We start from the raw sequence: 19,119 nt of genomic DNA on the forward strand, positions 1-19,119 counted from the left end.
ATGATGGTGTTGGAGTCGTGCCTGGCCATACAGTCGTGGGTGAACAGGGAGTACAGGAGGGGACTGAGCACGCACCCCCGGGGAGCTCCAGTGTTGAGGATCAGCGTGGCAGATGTGTTGCTACCTACCCTCACCACCTGGGGGTGGCCTGTCAGGAAGTCCAGGACTCATTTGCAGTGGGAGGTGTTTAGTCCCAGGATCCTTAGCTTGGTGATTAACTTTGAGGGTACTATGGTGTTGAACGCTGAGCTGTAGTCAATGAACAGCATTCTCACATACAGTGGGGCAAAAAAGTATTTAGTCAGCCACCAATTGTGCAAGTTCTCCCACTTAAAAAGATGAGAGAGGCCTGCAATGTTCATCATAGTTACGCTTCAACTATGACTGACAAAATTAGAAAAAAATATCCAGAAAGTCACATTGTAGGATTTTTAATGAATTTATTTGCAAATTATGTTGGAAAATAAGTATTTGGTCAATAACAAAGGTTTATCTCAATACTTTGTCATTGCCAACAGAGGGTAAATAACAGAGGTCAAACGTTTTCTGTAAGTCTCCACAATTTTTCACACACTGTTGCTGGTATTTTGGCCCATTCCTCCATGCAGATCTCTTCTAGAGCAGTGATGTTTTGGGGCTGTTGCTGGGCAACACGGACTTTCAACTCCCTCCAAAGATTTTCTATGGGGTTGAGATCTGGAGACTGGCTAGGCCACTCCAGGACCTTGAAATGCTTCTTACAAAGCCACTCCTTCGTTGCCCGGGCAGTGTGTTTGGATCATTGTCATGCCTCTTATGTTTGTTGTGTACTAAATATTTCCTCATGTTTATTGCTTTTTATTTGTTTTTTTTTTCCTGTGAAGCCATTGTGTTGCATCCATGTATGAAATGTGCTGTATAAAAAAGCTTGATTTGAACATATTGTAAAACAAATTAACCCAATGACTGACCAATCAACAGCCTCTTGCAAAACCAATGAACAAATCTGTGCAAAAGCAACATGTATCTTCGTCCATCTTAGTATGAAAAATAGTATAAATTCAGTATATCTTCCACTGTCAAAATAGTGCATGGTATGTAAATTTAGTATCACTTTTCAACGAACCCAGTACATTTGTTGAAAATGATAAATCCCTCTGCAACACAGAAACACATTTAGTCATATTATAATAAACACTCAAAGTAATGGATATGGAGCATCTATGGCCTCAGTTACACCTGGTACCTAAATGTGACTTCGGTCATCCAATCACACCAAGCTGCATTAGGTTCAGATCTATCAGGATGGGCCTTTGACATAGTCTGGATGCAGTCAGGCCACTGAATATAAATAAGCAATGTAAAGAGATGTGGGGAAAAGTACATTCTACACAAATTACCTTCATAATAACAAATAACTAATGTGTGTGCCTGAGGGAAAATTAACTTTCATACAGACAAAATGGGTGATAAATTACACCAATAACAGTGGACAATTTGCACTGCTGTTGAAAAGCATCTCCACAGTATGATGTTGCCACCACCGTTGCCAATTTTCCTCCAGACGTGACACTTGGCATTCAGGCCAAAGAGTTCAATCTTTGCTTAATCAGACCAGAGAATCTTGTTTCTCATGGTCTGAGAGTCCTTCAGGTGCCTTTTGGCAAACTCCAAGCGGGCTGCCATGTACCTTCTACTGAGGAGTGGCTTCCGTCTGGCCTCGCTACCATAAAGGCCTTATTGGTGGGGTGCTGCAGAGATGGTTGTCCTTCTGGAAGGTCCTCCCATCTCCATAGAGGAACTCTGGAGCTCTGTCAGAGTGACCATCGGGTTCTTGGTCTCCTCTCTGACCAAGGCCCTTCTACCCTGATTGCGCAGTTTGGCCGGGCGGCCAGCTCTAAGAAGAGTCTTGCTGGTTCCAAACGTATTCCATTTAAGAATGATGGAGGCCACTGTGTTCTTGGGGACCTTCAATGCTGCAGACATTTTTTGGTACCTTTCCCCAGATCTGTGCCTCGACACCATTCTGTCTCAGAGCTCTACGGACAATTCATTTGACCTCATGGCTTGGTTTTTACTCTGACATGCACTGTGAACTGTGGGACATTATATAGAGAGGTGTGTGCTTTTCCAAATCATGTTAAATCAATTGAATTTACCACAGGTGGACTCCAAGTTGTAGAAACATCTCAAGGATGTAGAAACAACTCTCAGGATGTCACCTTTTCCACAAAATGTAATATCTGCTAAACATGTGTATGTGACCAATAAAATGTGATTTGATTTTGATTTGAAATAAACGTCCTATTTGTCAAAGGTGCTTTTGGCTGGGGTAAAAATTACTCCAAAGGATTTGAAATTGTTAAAAGTCCATTTTGATACAGAAACACTAAACCATGATTTAGATTTATTAAGAACAAGTTGATTGACAAAGTCATGAAAAATTGGAAGAATTTAATAAACCACATTTTGGCTATGATAAAAGATATGCCTCTGGGGTCAAAATGATCCATGTCAGAAGTATGGTTCGATGCAAATATGTAGTGGGTGTAAAGTTTGTTTTAAATTCTCACTCATTGAAAACGAATCAATCAACACATGCTTCTCTCTGAACGACTTAATATAACATTAAACCTTTATGAAATAAATGAAAAATAAACTTTTGGTTCCTCAGCTGCGTTGCCCACTCCAGTCAGCAGATGGCAATGTGCGTCTTTTAGGTTCAGGCGATGCTGCCAGTGTGACGTTCAATCTAGTGGACGGGTTCCTTCAACAACAACAGCTAGTCAGACACCTCCGTAGCTTTCTAGCAAACATAGCTACAACATTAACGCTCTGTACACTGTTTTGGTGTATATTAGTCGATGTGTATTAAACACACTTCTGTCGTTATATACTTGTTGGCCCATTTAATTATATATTTACGTTTTTTGTCAGCTAGCTAGTTTGCTAAATTAGATTAGAACTAGGCTAGTCGCTAATGCTAGCTAGCTAACATCCCCGACCATGAGTTCATTAAGCTACTCTCTTCCTACTGAAGAGGAGAAGATCTGCTGGGCGGAGAAAGAAGCTATCGTGAAAGAGGAGGAGGAAGAGGAGGCTGTTACAATACAAAAACAAGTAGATGGCGAGGCTGTTACCGTGAAAGAAGAAGAAGACGCGTTCAGAGTGAAAGATGAGGAAGATGTTACAGTAAAAGAAGAGGAGGCAGAGAAAGAGGAGGATGCAGCTTTTGGAGTGAAAGAGGAGGAGGGGGAGATTACCGTCACATTGGAGGAAGAAGAGGAGGTTGGAGATCTGTTTAACACCAGTAAGTACCGTATTGAACCAATATGCAGTAAAGGGGTTCTACACTTTAATGTTGTTCTGTAGGAATGGCTGAAGCTACACTGGAACTGTAGAACATCAAGAGTGGACCATCAACAAAACGTTAATTGATCAAATGCATCCAATGACAATGCCTGAAATACTATAGTCCTCAATCAGCAGTTGTAACATCCATTTTGGGACTTATACATTAATGATATGTACCAATCTGTTTCTTGAAGAAATCACTTATAAATGCCTCATGAGCTTAGTTCAACTGTCGTACCCCATCAGAACACAGATTTTGAAAATACAATTTTTAAATATAAGCTAATAATAATAATAATAATTTCACAAAATAATTTCATATCACATCAAAATAGGTAACCAGTCGTGATGCCCCAAACGGTAAACCAAATTAGTTTCTTGTCATTTCTCCTTCCTTCAGGCTTCTTTTTCTTCTTTGGACTTTTTATGGCGGTTGGCAACCAACTTTAAGGTGCATTACCACCATCAACTGGACTGGAGTGTGGACCTCAGTTCATATTTCAATCACCCACGTGGGTATATACCAAGACAGTTGTGAAGATGGCACAACAAAACCTCTTCCCCCTCAGGAGACTGAAAAGATTTGGCATGGGTCCCCAGATCCTCAGAAGGTAATGCAGCTGCACCATCGAGAGCAACCTGACCGGTTGCATCACCGCCTGGTATGGCAACTGCTCGGCATCGGACCCTAAGGCGCTACAAAGGGTAGTGCGAGCGGCCCAGTACATCACTGGGGCCAAGCTTCCTGCCATCCAGGATCTATATAATAGGCGGTGTCAGAGGAAAGACCATAAAATTGTCAGAGACTCCAGTCACCCAAGTTATAGACTATTTTCTCTGCTACCGCACGGCAAGCGGTACCGGAGCGTCAAGTCTAGGACCAAAAGCCTCCTCAACAGCTTCTACAATTCATAAAATCGCCACCAAACAATTTACATTGAACCTCCCCCCTCCCGTTTGTGCACTGCTGCTACTCGCTGGTTGTTTGTTACCTATGCATAGTCACTACGCCTCTACCTTCATGTACAGATTACCTCAACTAGCCTGTACCCCCCCACTCTGACTCGGTGCTCATTGTGTTACTTTTTATTATTACTTTTTATTTTAGTCTACTTGGTAAATATTTTCTTCTTCTTGAACTGCACTGTTGGTTAAGGGCTTGTAAGTAAAGAATTTTACGGTAAAGTCTACGTTGGTGTCTTGACAGATTTGAAAAAAACGGTTTGTCATAAAACACTATATATATACAGTGGGGAGAACAAGTATTTGATACACTGCCGATTTTGCAGGTTTTCCTACTTACAAAGCATGTAGAGGTCTGTAATATTTTTCATAGGTACACTTCAACTGTGAGAGACGGAATCTAAAACAAAAATCCAGAAAAATCACATTTGTATGATTTTTAAGTAATTCATTTGCATTTTATTGCATGACATAAGTATTTGATACATCAGAAAAGCAGAACTTAATATTTGGTACAGAAACCTTTTTTTGCAATTACAGAGATCGTACTGTTTCCTGTAGTTCTTGACCAGGTTTGCATACACTGCAGCAGGGATTTTGGCCCACTCCTCCATACAGACCTTCTCCAGATCCTTCAGGTTTCGGAGCTGTCACTGGGCAATACGGACTTTCAGCTCCCTCCAAAGATGTTCTATTGGGTTCAGGTCTGGAGACTGGCTAGGCCAATCCAGGCCCTTGAGATGCTTATTACGGAGCCACTCCTTAGTTGCCCTGGTTGTGTTTTTCGGGTCGTTGTCATGCTGGAACACCCAGCCACGACCCATCTTCAATGCTCTTACTGAGGGAAGGAGGTCGTTGGCCAAGATCTCGCGATACATGGCCCCATCTATCCTCCCCTTAATATGGTGCAGTCGTCCTGTCCCCTTTGCAGAAAAGCATCCCCAAAGAATGCTGTTTCTACCTCCATGCTTCATGGTTGGTGTTCTTGGGGTTGTACTCATCCTTCTTCTTCCTCCAAACACGGCGAGTGGAGTTTAGACTAAAAAGCTCTATTTGTGTCTCATCAGACCACATGACCTTCTCCCATTCCTCTTCTGGATCATCCAGATGGTCATTGGCAAACTTCAGATGGGCCTGGACATGCGCTGGCTTGAGCAGGGGGACCTTGCACGCACTGCAGGATTTTAATCCATGATGGCGTAGTGTGTTACTAATGGGTTTCTTTGAGACTGTGGTCCCAGCTCTCTTCAGGTCATTGACCAGGTCCTGCCGTGTAGTTTTGTGCTGATCCCTCACCTTCCTCATGATCATTGATGCCCCATGAGGTGAGATCTTGCATGGAGTCCCAGACCGAAGGTGATTGACCGTCATCTTGAACTTCTTCCATTTTCTAATAATTGCGCCAACAGTTGTTGCCTTCTCACCAAGCTGCTTGCCTATTGTCCTGTAGCCCATCCCAGCCTTGTGCAGGTCTACAGTTTTATCCCTGATGTTCTTACACAGCTCTCTGGTCTTGGACATTGTTGAGAGGTTGGAGTCTGTTTGATTGAGTGTGTGGACAGGTGTCTTTTATACAGGTAACGAGTTCAAACAGGTGCAGTTAATACAGATAATGAGTGGAGAACAGGAGGGCTTCTTAAAGAAAAACTAACAGGTCTGTGAGAGCCGGAACTCTTACTGGTTGGTAGGTGATCAAATACTTATGTCATGCAATAAAATGCAAATTAATTACTTAAAAATCATAAAATGTGATTTTCTGGATTTTTATTTTAGATTCCGTCTCACATAGTTGAAGTGTACCTATGATAAAAATTACAGACCTCTACATGCTTTGTAAGTGGGAAAATCAGCAGTGTATCAAATACTTGTTCTCCCCACTGTATATATATTTTTTTAAATGTTGCTGACACCCTTCCCCAGAGGTGTCTCATTACAGAAAAATAGATTAGGGAAAAACTATTTAGTAAACTGAAATAAAATAGCAAACCTGTTTGAAAAACAATCATTATTCTGAAACTATTATCTTTGCTAACAAATAAAAACATTGCATCCTACAGTTAGAAAATATCCTGATAAAAATAAATATCCTATAAATCACATTGGCTGCACATGGCCTGTCTACAACAAACTTTAAACATTGTATCAACTATCAACTGGGTCAGCCCAAAACTAGAGATAGCAAGCTTGCAACATTGAATTAAATATTCTGGGCCCTCAGTTTCCTGCGCCAGTGAGTTCTCGACAGACACAGCTGTCGGCTATTTGTTCAAGGGATAAGGAGTAATCAGGTATTTTATGACATTTCCACTGGATCAGAGCATTACATTTTTCTTTTTTATGCCGAGTGGTTATCAAAAGGGTGAGAGCTGAAAATATTTTGAGGAACTATTGTCATTTTTAATTGATTTTAATAAGACTGTTTACTTGCTGTTTGAGGTGAAGAAAAAATGATCTTGAGAAGCTCCACAGCTCATTAGTGGTGGTGTGTTAAAACAATCAGACATACTATCAGACATCCCCAAAGGCCTACATTTGTGCGCAGGCCATGTAGAGTAGTCCTACTTCTATATGTGTAAACAGGTAGACCAGTCCTACTTCTATATGCGTAATCAGGTGTGCGTCCTTACTCAACATTGACAGGAGTGTTTCAAACAAAAGACAATGAATAAATTGACATATCTTGCGGGGTCAAGTCTGGGTGGTCTGCCATGGGCTGTTTCATTTAGTATCCGTTTGGTTCGGTTGGGGAAGGATAGTATTTACTCTAAAGGAGGGAAAGATGTACAACACCTGTTTGGCCCCGTCCCTTCCTGGTCGGTGAAGGGCGGTATTAAATTTAAGGAATAAATCCGAGGCTAACACTCATCACCTGTGGAAGGCGGGGCTTCCAGCGAGGTGCGGATTTAACGAGTATGTTGTACCTAGTTTCCCTCCTTCAGGGAACAGTAGTTATAGTCATAACGTTAAACTTGTCATATGATGAACTTCAATTTAAATATTGGATCTTGCTGTCGGTCAGTGTTTTGTATTCAGATCTCTGAAATGCACTCTAACTAAGTAACATTTAATGGCTCCTTATGTTACGCTGGGAAAACAGTTTTCATGGGCACAGCAAATATAAATAATTTCAGTTTTCTAAATCCAATGGTTCTGAGTTACCTTAAGTTGATTCACAACACCCAAATGGATACTGTCATTAACGCGGTTCTTCAATAATTACACATAATACTTCATACTGTAGCTGTTTTGTTAGTCACATGTTCAATTATCATCAGCTGATCCAGGAAATCATTTTCTGAATGACAGTCAAATGACAAGCATCACGACGTGCAACAACAACCAAAGTGCTTCTTCATTCATTACTCTGGTAAAGACAGTTATGCTGTGCTCCATGTTGGATCCAACATCCCTAACAAATTGACTTTATTGTCTGCTTGATTTACAGTAGGGTCTCGTTAGTCTGTTTGCACACGGAGATACTTAGCTCATAATGTGTAAAGAATTGGTCCTTGATGGATAGGCTATTGTACAACACACAGAGCTATTGTCCTTTATTCAGGACATTTAGAATGACAACACATTACAGAGTAGCCTAGTGGGATTATTCACAAAATTATCTGGGGTTTTTCCATGTTTCACCTGAAATATTAAATGATGTATAGTCCTAGGTCTATGTTGTTATTATTAGGTGAAGTTATGGGTCCTACAGTAGGACTATGTTATTGGTATAACTAGTGGTTTCTGCATTAGCATGGATGAGTTTCTACAACCAAATTGAGTCTACATTGCCCTCGTGCCAATTTTAGCAAACACAGAAAGGGGCCTATATTGGAGACCAAAAGTTGTCTGGCGCAGCGCTTAGGATTTCAACAACTTTAATAACTTATTTCTAGCCTACAATCATCGATGTTACTACTAATGTGAAAACAAGAAAAAATATTACTTGTTGCTCACTTGACTGTCTTAAGATAATTGTAACATTCATTACAGACGTCAATTGTTGTACAACATCATCTATCATGTTGGTATCACCTTTTACAGTGGATTTCTGCTGTTGTGGCCCTTTAACCATCTGTCTGACTTTAGGAGAGAGACGTGACTACCGTGGATCCTCTGGCGAGTCTCTACAACATCATGAAGCTGACGAGGCAGAGAAGAGTCTCTCCACATCAGGGCACCTCAAGAAACACCAGCGGAGACCCACAGGGAAGAAATCTCACCGCTGCTCTGACTGTGGGAAAGGTTGCAAATCTACATCAGAACTTAAAGTACACCTGCGAACACACACAGGAGAGAAATCTCACCACTGTTTTGATTGTGGGAAGAGTTACTTAAGATCAAATTCACTAAAAGTACACATGAGAATTCACACTGGAGAGAAACCTTATAGCTGTGATCAATGTGGGAAGAGTTTTACTCGCTCAAACGGCCTGATGGTACATCTGAGAGCACACACAGGAGAGAAACCTTATATCTGTATTCAATGTGGGAAGAGTTTTACTAGCTCAAGCTGCCTGATAGTACATCTGAGAGCACACACAGGAGAGAAACATTATAGCTGTAATCAATGTGAGAAGAGTTTTACTCGGTCAAGCAGCCTGGTATCACACCAGAGAAAACACACAGGAGATAAACCTTATAGCTGTAATCAATGTTGGATGAGTTTTACTCAGTCAAGCAACTTGGTATCACACCAGAGAACACACACAGGAGAGAAACCCTATAGCTGTGATCAATGTGGGAAGAGTTTTACTCAGTCAAGCAGCCTGGTATCACACCAGAGAACACACACAGGAGAGAAACCTTATAGTTGTGATCAATGTGGGAAGAGTTTTACTACATCTAGCCATCTGACTATACACCAGAGAACACACACAGGAGAGAAGCCTTATAGCTGTACTCAATGTGGGAAGAGTTTTGTTACATCTAGCCATTTGATTTTACACCAGAGAACACACACAGGAGAGAAACCTTATAGCTGTAAGCAATGTGGGAAGAGTTGTACTCGGTCAAGCAACCTGGTATCACACCAGAGAACACACACAGGATTGAAACCTTATAGCTGTGATCAATGTGGGAAGAGTTTTACTACATCTAGCCATCTGACTATACACCAGAGAACACACACAGGAGAGAAGTCTTATAGCTGTGATCAATGTGGGAAGAGATTCTATGATAAAAGATCTCTAAATAAACATCAGAAAATACATATATGAAGGAGTTGTTTCATGATATCAATGACATTATGTCACAATGTAGAATGTTTAAACATTGTAGTAGGAGTGTTTTAGTGATATCACAAATGTATAACCATAAACGTTGACATTATGGGGTATTGTGTGTAGATTGATTTGGAAAACAATATTATTTAATACATTTTAGAATAAGGCTGTAACGTAACAAAATGAGGAAAAAGTCAAGGGGTCTGAATACTTTTTGAATGCTCTGAATATGATATTGGTTTACTGTTAGAATAAGTTGTTTGACTACAGCAATACAGTTAAAGCAACGATGCATCAACCTAGAAAATGGATGGCCAACCTTGCTGCTAGAGATCTAGCTACTGGGTGTGTAGGTTTCTGTTCCAGCTCTGCACTAACACCTGACATTGTGCTGATTATATTATTATTTGGACTATTATTCAACTATTCAATCATGGCTTGTTTTGGAGTCAGATGGATGTCTAAATCCACTGCCCATTTCCACAGGTGTTCTTTATGATATGAAATAAAGTATTGATTCTTTGGATGAAGTATAGTGTATTTTTGGGTAATTGAACATTCCCTGTTTTCCTGTTTTATTTGGTTGTTACTCTAATTTAGTCTGATATTGCACAGATTTGCAGCTGATGTCCTTGGTCATCAGTGTGGGTGTAACATCTGATGTCCTTGATCATCAGTGTGGGTGGAACAGCTGATGTCCTTGATGATTGGTGTGGGTGGAACAGCTGATGTCCTTGATGATTGGTGTGGGTGTAACAGTCCCTGTCTGGCTGACTGTGATGCAGCCTCTGTTCACAACAGCACTTCATACCCACGAAGCAGCAGCCATTATCCTACCAATACCATGATCTGGGTGGGGCTAGGATAACAGTAGTGTTGGATGGCTACTAGGGCTTTCTCACTTTGTCTTTCCTTGATTATTCACATCTCCTTACCTGTATTGTGTCAAAACTGTATTGGAGGAGAAGGTACAAGTTCCCTCCCCACTGACCTTCTTCTCCAATAGGTTTTTAAAAGGAAAACGAGGAGAGTAATTGAGGAAGGATGAACTGAGAAATACCCTAGCACTCACCTGTCAACTAACTCATGTACACACTCACTGACCACCTCAACCTCAACACACTCACTGACCTCCTCCTCCTAAACCTCAGCAGCCAGCAGAACTGAGTCAATCTAGTACCCATAGAATGAATGTTGTGTGTTTAATTCTGCTACATTTAAACATGTTTTTTTTTTTTAACTTAAATTTGATTTTATTAGACAATTTATTTACAATGACGGCCTACCGGGGAACAGTGGGTTAACTACCTTGTTCAGATTGACAGATTCTTACCAGCTTGGGGATTCAATCCAGCAACCTTTCGGTTTCTGGCCCAACGCTCTAACCACTAGGCTACCTACATTGACTCAGATCAGTATTTAATTATGCTACACTGCCTCATCAATATTTAATTCTGTTTCATTGACTCAGATCAGTCGGTGTTTGCGTTATACTGTCTGTGGCAGAGGAGGAGGTGAAAGCGGTGTGACTAGCAGCCGTGAGCTCTAGTTGCCATTAATGTGATGTCATCCCACTGAGACTTGAAGTAGTGTCTCCTATCTATCATGAATGGATCTATATTTTAATACTGGAAGCATCTCTGCTGCGGGAGGATCTCTGGTAATTTGCACAGATCAGCTACATTCTGCAACACCCGCTGTCCTCCAGTGGTTGGCATGCTAGCTACAAGTGTAATTGAATTGGTGTCCTGGGCCAGTCAGCCATACAGGGATGGAACTTATACACTACATAGCTACTTTGCAGCCCATGTCAAAGTTATCCTTCACTGTGGTCACTCTCCAGGGGATTTTTCTCTCGTCTCCACTATCAGTGCTCTACCCTTTTGGTTACAGTGGATTTAAGATTATTTATGGCATGCATGTCCAATGCAGACATGATGGGTTAGTATTGGGCTCATAGGCGTGTCCAATGCAGACATGATGGGTTAGTATTGTCATGACATTGCCCTTTTTTCCCACAGAGAAAGTATAGTAACATCAAAAGGTTGGCGAATGGAACAATAATTCCCTTTCTCAACCAGTTGAAAGTGTCCATTGGTACTTAAAGAATATGATGTCAGATCAGTTGTTGTCTGGGACATATATCTGATGACAGGACGACATAAACTGTATCTTGGAAAATATAATCATTCTAGGTATCAGGTTATCATGGAAATGTTGTGCAATTTAAATATGAAACTATTTTTGAAAATATTAAATGTAATTTTAGCTCCTAAATGAGAGAATTTTTAAGTAATTTTATTTAATCACTCAATGGCCACACCCAAGTGAACAGATATTGGTTGGAGAGGGATGAAAAACGCCCTTCTCTTCCCCAGTATAAAGCCCCCGTGACCCAATTCACTTTAGACTAAGCAAACCGAGGTGTGAGCTGTGGATGCGAATGGTTGAACAACTACTCTAACAAAATTTACATGAGACCAGATCACGTGGATTTGACGATCACCATGCTGGAATGGTGAATTTCGACTAGATCAGCCAGAATACAGCACGAGCTGATTATGGCAACTTAGTAAAAACTTTGAAAGAGGCACTGAGCTTGAAGGTAGGCCTTGAAATAGATCCACAGGTACACCTCCAATTGACTCAAATTATGTCAATTAATTGTTGGAAAAATTACTTGTATCATGCACAAAGTAGATGTCCTAACCGACTTGCCAAACCTATAGTTTGTTGTTAAGAAATTTGTGGAGTGGTTGAAAAACGAGTTTTAATGACTCCAACCTAAGTGAATGTAAACTTTTGACTTCAACTGTATATTGTGTATTTAGTAAATAAGTAATTAAGCCAATTTGTGTATTGCTGATTCAACTTGTTAGCCAGGGTTCGTGCAGATAACCAAGTACTTTACGACAATCAGAATGAGACTGAATAAGGTGACGATTAATAATTGAGTGCGATTGATTTTAAAGATCTTTAAGAGAGTGGATTCGGGAGATAACCGCTCTATATCTGTGGTGCCCCAGGTTATTAATGGTTAAATTGTTGCATGGTTTAATTCAATGACACAATCAATTAAACGTTAGGTCATCGATTTGATAAAATAGCATGTCATATAATTAAATGTTGGTCAGAGACACGACATGGTTTAGATGGTAAATATTTAGCTGTTCATCACATAAGCAAAAGGGAATACTTTCCTTCATCTATGTTAATTTACATTAGAGCAAATTGTCCAGATATTGGTGTAATTTCTCACCCTTTTGGCTATAAAAAGACATTTCCCCTCAGGCACACAAATTTGTTCTTTCTTATTATGAAGGTAATTTGTGTCAAATGTACTTTTCCCCACTCATTCACACCATCTCTTTATATTGCTTATGCATATTCAGTAGCCTGACTGCGTCAAAGGCCCATCCTGGTAGATCTGAACCTAATGCCGCTTGAGTGATCGGATGACAGAAGTCACATTTAGGTGCCAGGTGTAACTGAGGCCATAGATGCTCCATATCCATTACTTGAAGTGTTTTATATAATATGACGAAAAGTGTTTATTTCTGTGTTGCAGTTAAGAAATGGAATGGCAAGGCCACAGAACATGACATAAGCAGAGTTGTGGGAGACCACCTCAAGCCTCTGGTAGAGCCGGGGGTGGTGTTTACCACTCCACCATGCCTTCAGCAGGCTTGAAAAGTTAGATTGATCCATTTGTTTGTTTGTTTTCAGTAGTTGAATCCTTTGACGTATTGTTGATTTAAACAAATGCACTGGGTTGGTTGAAAAGTGATACTAAACTTACGTAACATGCACTATTTTGACAGTGGGAGATACTGTTTTCCATACTAAGATGGACCAAGATATGTGTTGCTTTTGCACATATTTGTAAATTGGTTTAGCAAGAGTCTGTTGATTGGTCAGTCATTGGGTTAATTTCTTTTACAATATGTTCAAATCAAAACAAGCTTTATTTATACAGCACATTTCAGACATGGATGCAATGCAATAGCTGCACAGGAAAAAACATAAATAAACAATTATTTACCAATCAAACACAGAAGATTAACAACTGAAAGACTAATGAGCATTTAAGGAAATGCCATTGATTAAAATATTAACAATTGAACGCAATATCCAACCCCAAATATAAACTTGTTTTACTACATTGTTGTTACATTGTTGTTACGTTCCCCAACCAGAAATGTCCCTTAAATAGAAGGGGGAACTAACAAAAAGTCACTAACAACCACAACTAAACAAGTGGGGTTTTAGTAGGGGTTCTGAAAAACACTATGGGGGTGTCCACTGAAAGAGAAGGAATCAGGAAATATGCTCTTTCTTTCTTTTAATGTTCCCTCTGTCGCTCTGACTCCTGCTGACCCCTGGTCCAGGACACAAAGCAGAGAGGGACTGAAAGGGAAGGAGAGGCAGGGCACGGGACAGTGGCCTGTGAATACTGAGGTCTTGTGGAGTGGTCACTCTCTCCTCTAAGGGCTTGAACTGACATGTGTTACTGTAATTTAATTATACCAATGTGTTTTGTTTAATTGAATTCCCTTAATCTATTTTATGAGAATTTGTAAGATTCTTGTTTGCATAAAATAGACGGAGACCAGTCTTATCAATAATAGGTAACAGAATTTATTCTCGGAGCGCGCTCCCACGTTACCACGAGCAACAGTTTATATACAATAACATGACGTTGTGGCGAAATCTGCACGGAGCCTTCACCGTGCACTGCCACTTTAAGACCGCATGAGCAGTAAGGAAGGAGAAAATAAGGAGAGCTCATTCAGCTCTTTGGGGAGGAGCTCTTGGGTGGCGCGACAGTTTGATTGTGTGTGCTGTGCTGCATAAGTTTTGTTTGTTTTCAGCGTTTGTAGTTTATAAAGTATTTAACTCACTCATCGGTGTGATCGCTTTAGATCGTGGTTGTTTTTGTTTGGGACCGCGCCCGTTATGGATCGCATGGATTAGTAGCAACATTGTTGCGAAGCTTTAACATACAAACCAACAAACCATCGGACAGTCAGACAGTACACCAGCAGGCCTGAAGACCACAGCTAAGATTTCTCTTTTTCTCTCTCTTTCTCTTCCCTGTCATTCCAGTGCTTTACCCTGCAACAGACTCACTATTTTTCAAATGCACTTCCCATTGAAGTTCATTAGAGCTGGACTATTATTGCCCTGCCAGAAGTATTTGGATGGACATTTTAGTTAAAAGGGAGGTTGCTTGCAAGTTGTGTATTGTTATGTGAACTATATTGAGGTGTACTAATGACATGTGGCCGAGAAGACTGTGGACATTTTTAAGGCCTTTGTTGTGTCGATGAACACCCCCCACATTCATACCCTCTGCACTCATCCACTAGAAAATAATACAGATTATTGCAAATCCTATGTTGATGACTGGGTTTGTTCTTGTATGAAGTTGCTGTTGAATTGCTCTGCCATTATTAGTATTATTGTATGAGGTATTCTGGTTTGGGTTACCCCTGTGCTGTGATGTGGGTTTTATATGGTGTGTATTCTTTTTTCTCTCCACTGGCTATCTGGTAAACAGGCTACACTCTAGGCAGTCTCTTCTGCTGATGTGTGTGGGTCTGGTAGTGGTACTCTCTCTATTCTACTCTTTTCCTTTCGGCATGGTTAATACCTGCCTGGCGCCCGAACAAAATCTTTCTTTACCCCTCTCTAATAAATACCGCTACAACGTCATTTCATTGCTCCTAAAATGAATCTCCTCCTCCAGACTGGGTCAAAGGGAACTTTAAAGGTTCATTCTGACACCCTAGCACATACACAGGACACACAACACAACTGAATTAACTTTTGACTCACCATTATCGATCACCACTTAGCTGACAGTTCTAATTAACAGAGAACCTAGGAATGCACTCACTGCCTTATCTAAAACACCCCAGAGCTCAGTTTCGTCGGTTCAACCATAGGTTAACTACCTTATCTGTTTACTTAATCCACAAACCATTCCTTTCTTCCTAGTTGGAATGGTGTTCATTAACTTTAATTACTCCTTGTCCGTGTCACACAATCCCTTCTTATGAACTCATATTGTTAATCAGATATAATAAAACACAGTATAAGTTTACTTAGTTACAGTTCCATTTAATCATAATTTTCCTAACACATGGGAGCAAGGGACCTCCAAGAATCAAAGCAGAGGGGGGAGAGAGGAAGAGAGAGAGACAAAAGAGGAAGAGAGAGAGTGGAGGTTAGGACAAGTGTCTTCAGTTATATTAAGGACCTAGGACTACCTTGCCTGGTTCCGGCCACTGGCCTTCGTTCTTTTCTTTCTCTCCGCCTGTGGAACCCTTGCAACACCTTGTAAGAGTCCGTGTCCTGACAAATTGAGGCTGTTCTTAGGGCAAAAGGAGGTGCAACTCAATATTAAGGTGTTCCTAAAATTTTATCCACAATGATCATAGAAGTTCCTTATAAACTGCACAAACACCAGAAATGCTGTTGTTTTGACAAGTAGCAATGAATCACTGATATCGATTAAGGGGGAAAATCAGGTTGCACTTGCTGTTGAAACTAACACATCTAAAAAAACACATGGAAATGGGAGATATCTTTTACCTCACTGGTTAGAGGACAACCTGAAGAAGACAGACAGCTACATTTTGAAGCGTACATTTTGAATCAAGTGGGTCACCAACGTGATAAGTGTTACACAACTCTTTTTTTTGTTAGTCACTTTTTGTTAAATCACAAAAATAGTACTCATCCATTTCAAAGCCTGGATTTTTCCCCTGATGAGGAGATATATATATATACAGTGCCTTGCGAAAGTATTCGGCCCCCTTGAACTTTGCGACCTTTTGCCACATTTCAGGCTTCAAACATAAAGATATAAAACTGTATTTTTTTGTGAAGAATCAACAACAAGTGGGACACAATCATGAAGTGGAACGACATTTATTGGATATTTCAAACTTTTTTAACAAATCAAAAACTGAAAAATTGGGCGTGCAAAATTATTCAGCCCCCTTAAGTTAATACTTTGTAGCGCCACCTTTTGCAGCGATTACAGCTGTAAGTCGCTTGGGGTATGTCTCTATCAGTTTTGCACATCGAGAGACTGACATTTTTTCCCATTCCTCCTTGCAAAACAGCTCGAGCTCAGTGAGGTTGGATGGAGAGCATTTGTGAACAGCAGTTTTCAGTTCTTTCCACAGATTCTCGATTGGATTCAGGTCTGGACTTTGACTTGGCCATTCTAACACCTGGATATGTTTATTTTTGAACCATTCCATTGTAGATGTTGCTTTATGTTTTGGATCATTTTCTTGTTGGAAGACAAATCTCCGTCCCAGTCTCAGGTCTTTTGCAGACTCCATCAGGTTTTCTTCCAGAATGGTCCTGTATTTGGCTCCATCCATCTTCCCATCAATTTTAACCATCTTCCCTGTCCCTGCTGAAGAAAAGCAGGCCCAAACCATGATGCTGCCACCACCATGTTTGACAGTGGGAATGGTGTGTTCAGCTGTGTTGCTTTTACGCCAAACATAACGTTTTGCATTGTTGCCAAAAAGTTCAATTTTGGTTTCATCTGACCAGAGCACCTTCTTCCACATGTTTGGTGTGTCTCCCAGGTGGCTTGTGGCAAACTTTAAACAACACTTTTTATGGAAATCTTTAAGAAATGGCTTTCTTCTTGCCACTCTTCCATAAAGGCCAGATTTGTGCAATATACGACTGATTGTTGTCCTATGGACAGAGTCTCCCACCTCAGCTGTAGATCTCTGCAGTTCATCCAGAGTGATCATGGGCCTCTTGGCTGCATCTCTGATCAGTCTTCTCCTTGTATTTACTGAACGTTTAGAGGGACGGCCAGGTCTTGGTAGATTTGCAGTGGTCTGATACTCCTTCCATTTCAATATTATCGCTTGCACAGTGCTCCCTGGGATGTTTAAAGCTTGGGAAATCTTTTTGTATCCAAATCCGGCTTTAAACTTCTTCACAACAGTATCTCGGACCTGCCTGGTGTGTTCCTTGTTCTTCATGATGCTCTCTGCGCTTTTAACGGACCTCTGAGACTATCACAGTGCAGGTGCATTTATACGGAGACTTGATTACACACAGGTGGATTGTATTTATCATCATTAGTCATTTAGGTCAACATTGGATCATTCAGAGATCCTCACTGAACTTCTGGAGAGAGTTTGCTGCACTGAAAGTAAAGGGGCTGAATAATTTTGCACGCCCAATTTTTCAGTTTTTGATTTGTTAAAAGAGTTTGAAATATCCAATAAATGTCGTTCCACTTCATGATTGTGTCCCACTTGTTGTTGATTCTTCACAAAAAAAGACAGTTTTATATCTTTATGTTTGAAGCCTGAAATGTGGCAAAAGGTCGCAAAGTTCAAGGGGGCCGAATACTTTCGCAAGGCACTGTATATATACTGCTCAAAAAAATAAAGGGAACACTTAAACAACACAATGTAACTCCAAGTCAATCACACTTCTGTGAAATCAAACTATCCACTTAGGAAGCAACACTGATTGACAATAAATTGCACATGCTGTTGTGCAAATGGAATAGACAACAGGTGGAAATTATAGGCATTTAGTAAGACACCCCCAATAAAGGAGTGGTTCTGCAGGTGGTGACTAGACCACTTCTCAGTTCCTATGCTTCCTGGCTGATGTTTTGGTCACTTTTGAATGCTGGCGGTGCTTTCACTCTAGTGGTAGCATGAGACGGAGTCTACAACCCACACAAGTGGCTCAGGTAGTGCAGCTCATCCAGGGTGGCACATCAATGCGAGCTGTGGCAAGAAGGTTTGCTGTGTCTGTCAGCGTAGTGTCCAGAGCATGGAGGCGCTACCAGGAGACAGGCCAGTACATCAGGAGACGTGGAGGAGGCCGTAGGAGGGCAACAACCCAGCAGCAGGACCGCTACCTCTGCCTTTGTGCAAGGAGGAGCAGGAGGAGCACTGCCAGAGCCCTGCAAAATGACCTCCAGCAGGCCACAAATTTGCATGTGTCTGCTCAAACGATCAGAAACAGACTCCATGAGGGTGGTATGAGGGCCCGACGTCCACAAGTGGGGGTTGTGCTTACAGCTCCACACCGTGCAGGCCGTTTGGCATTTGCCAGAGAACACCAAGATTGGCAAATTCGCCACTGGCGCCCTGTGCTCTTCACAGATGAAAGCAGGTTCACACTGAGCACATGTGACAGACGTGACAGAGTCTGGAGACGCCGTGCTGCCTGCAACATCCTCCAGCGTGACTGGTTTGGCGGTGGGTCAGTCATGGTGTGGGGTGGCATTTCTTTGGGGGGCCGCACAGCCCTCCATGTGCTCGCCAGAGGTAGCCTGACTGCCATTAGGTAACGAGATGAGATCCTCAGACCCCTTGTGAGACCATATGCTGGTGCGCTTGGCCCCGGGTTCCTCCTAGTGCAAGACAATGCTAGACCTCATGTGGCTGGAGTGTGTCAGCAGTTCCTGCAAGAGGAAGGCATTGATGCTATGGACTGGCCCGTCCGCTCCCCAGACCTGAATCTAATTGAGCACATCTGGGACATCATGTCTCGCTCCATCCACCAACGCCACGTTGCACCACAGACTGTCCAG

The 19,119-nt window shown here is 41.4% G+C and overlaps 1 protein-coding gene across 1 annotated transcript; it reads left to right on the plus strand.

Moving 5' to 3' along the window:
* The first annotated feature begins 429 nt into the window (after positions 1–429).
* On the plus strand, positions 430–4,518 carry LOC110521973 (uncharacterized). The gene is made up of 2 exons (XM_090232282.1): positions 430–3,289; positions 3,734–4,518. Exons 1-2 carry the CDS (start codon positions 2,986–2,988, stop codon positions 3,781–3,783), a joined length of 354 nt encoding a protein of 117 aa, XP_090088408.1. The 5' UTR covers positions 430–2,985; the 3' UTR covers positions 3,784–4,518.
* The last annotated feature ends 14,601 nt before the right edge of the window (positions 4,519–19,119 follow it).

This window comes from Oncorhynchus mykiss, chromosome 4 (genome assembly GCF_057628025.1).
Source record: "Oncorhynchus mykiss isolate SJ-2025 chromosome 4, ASM5762802v1, whole genome shotgun sequence".
Classification (NCBI taxonomy): domain Eukaryota; kingdom Metazoa; phylum Chordata; class Actinopteri; order Salmoniformes; family Salmonidae; genus Oncorhynchus; species Oncorhynchus mykiss.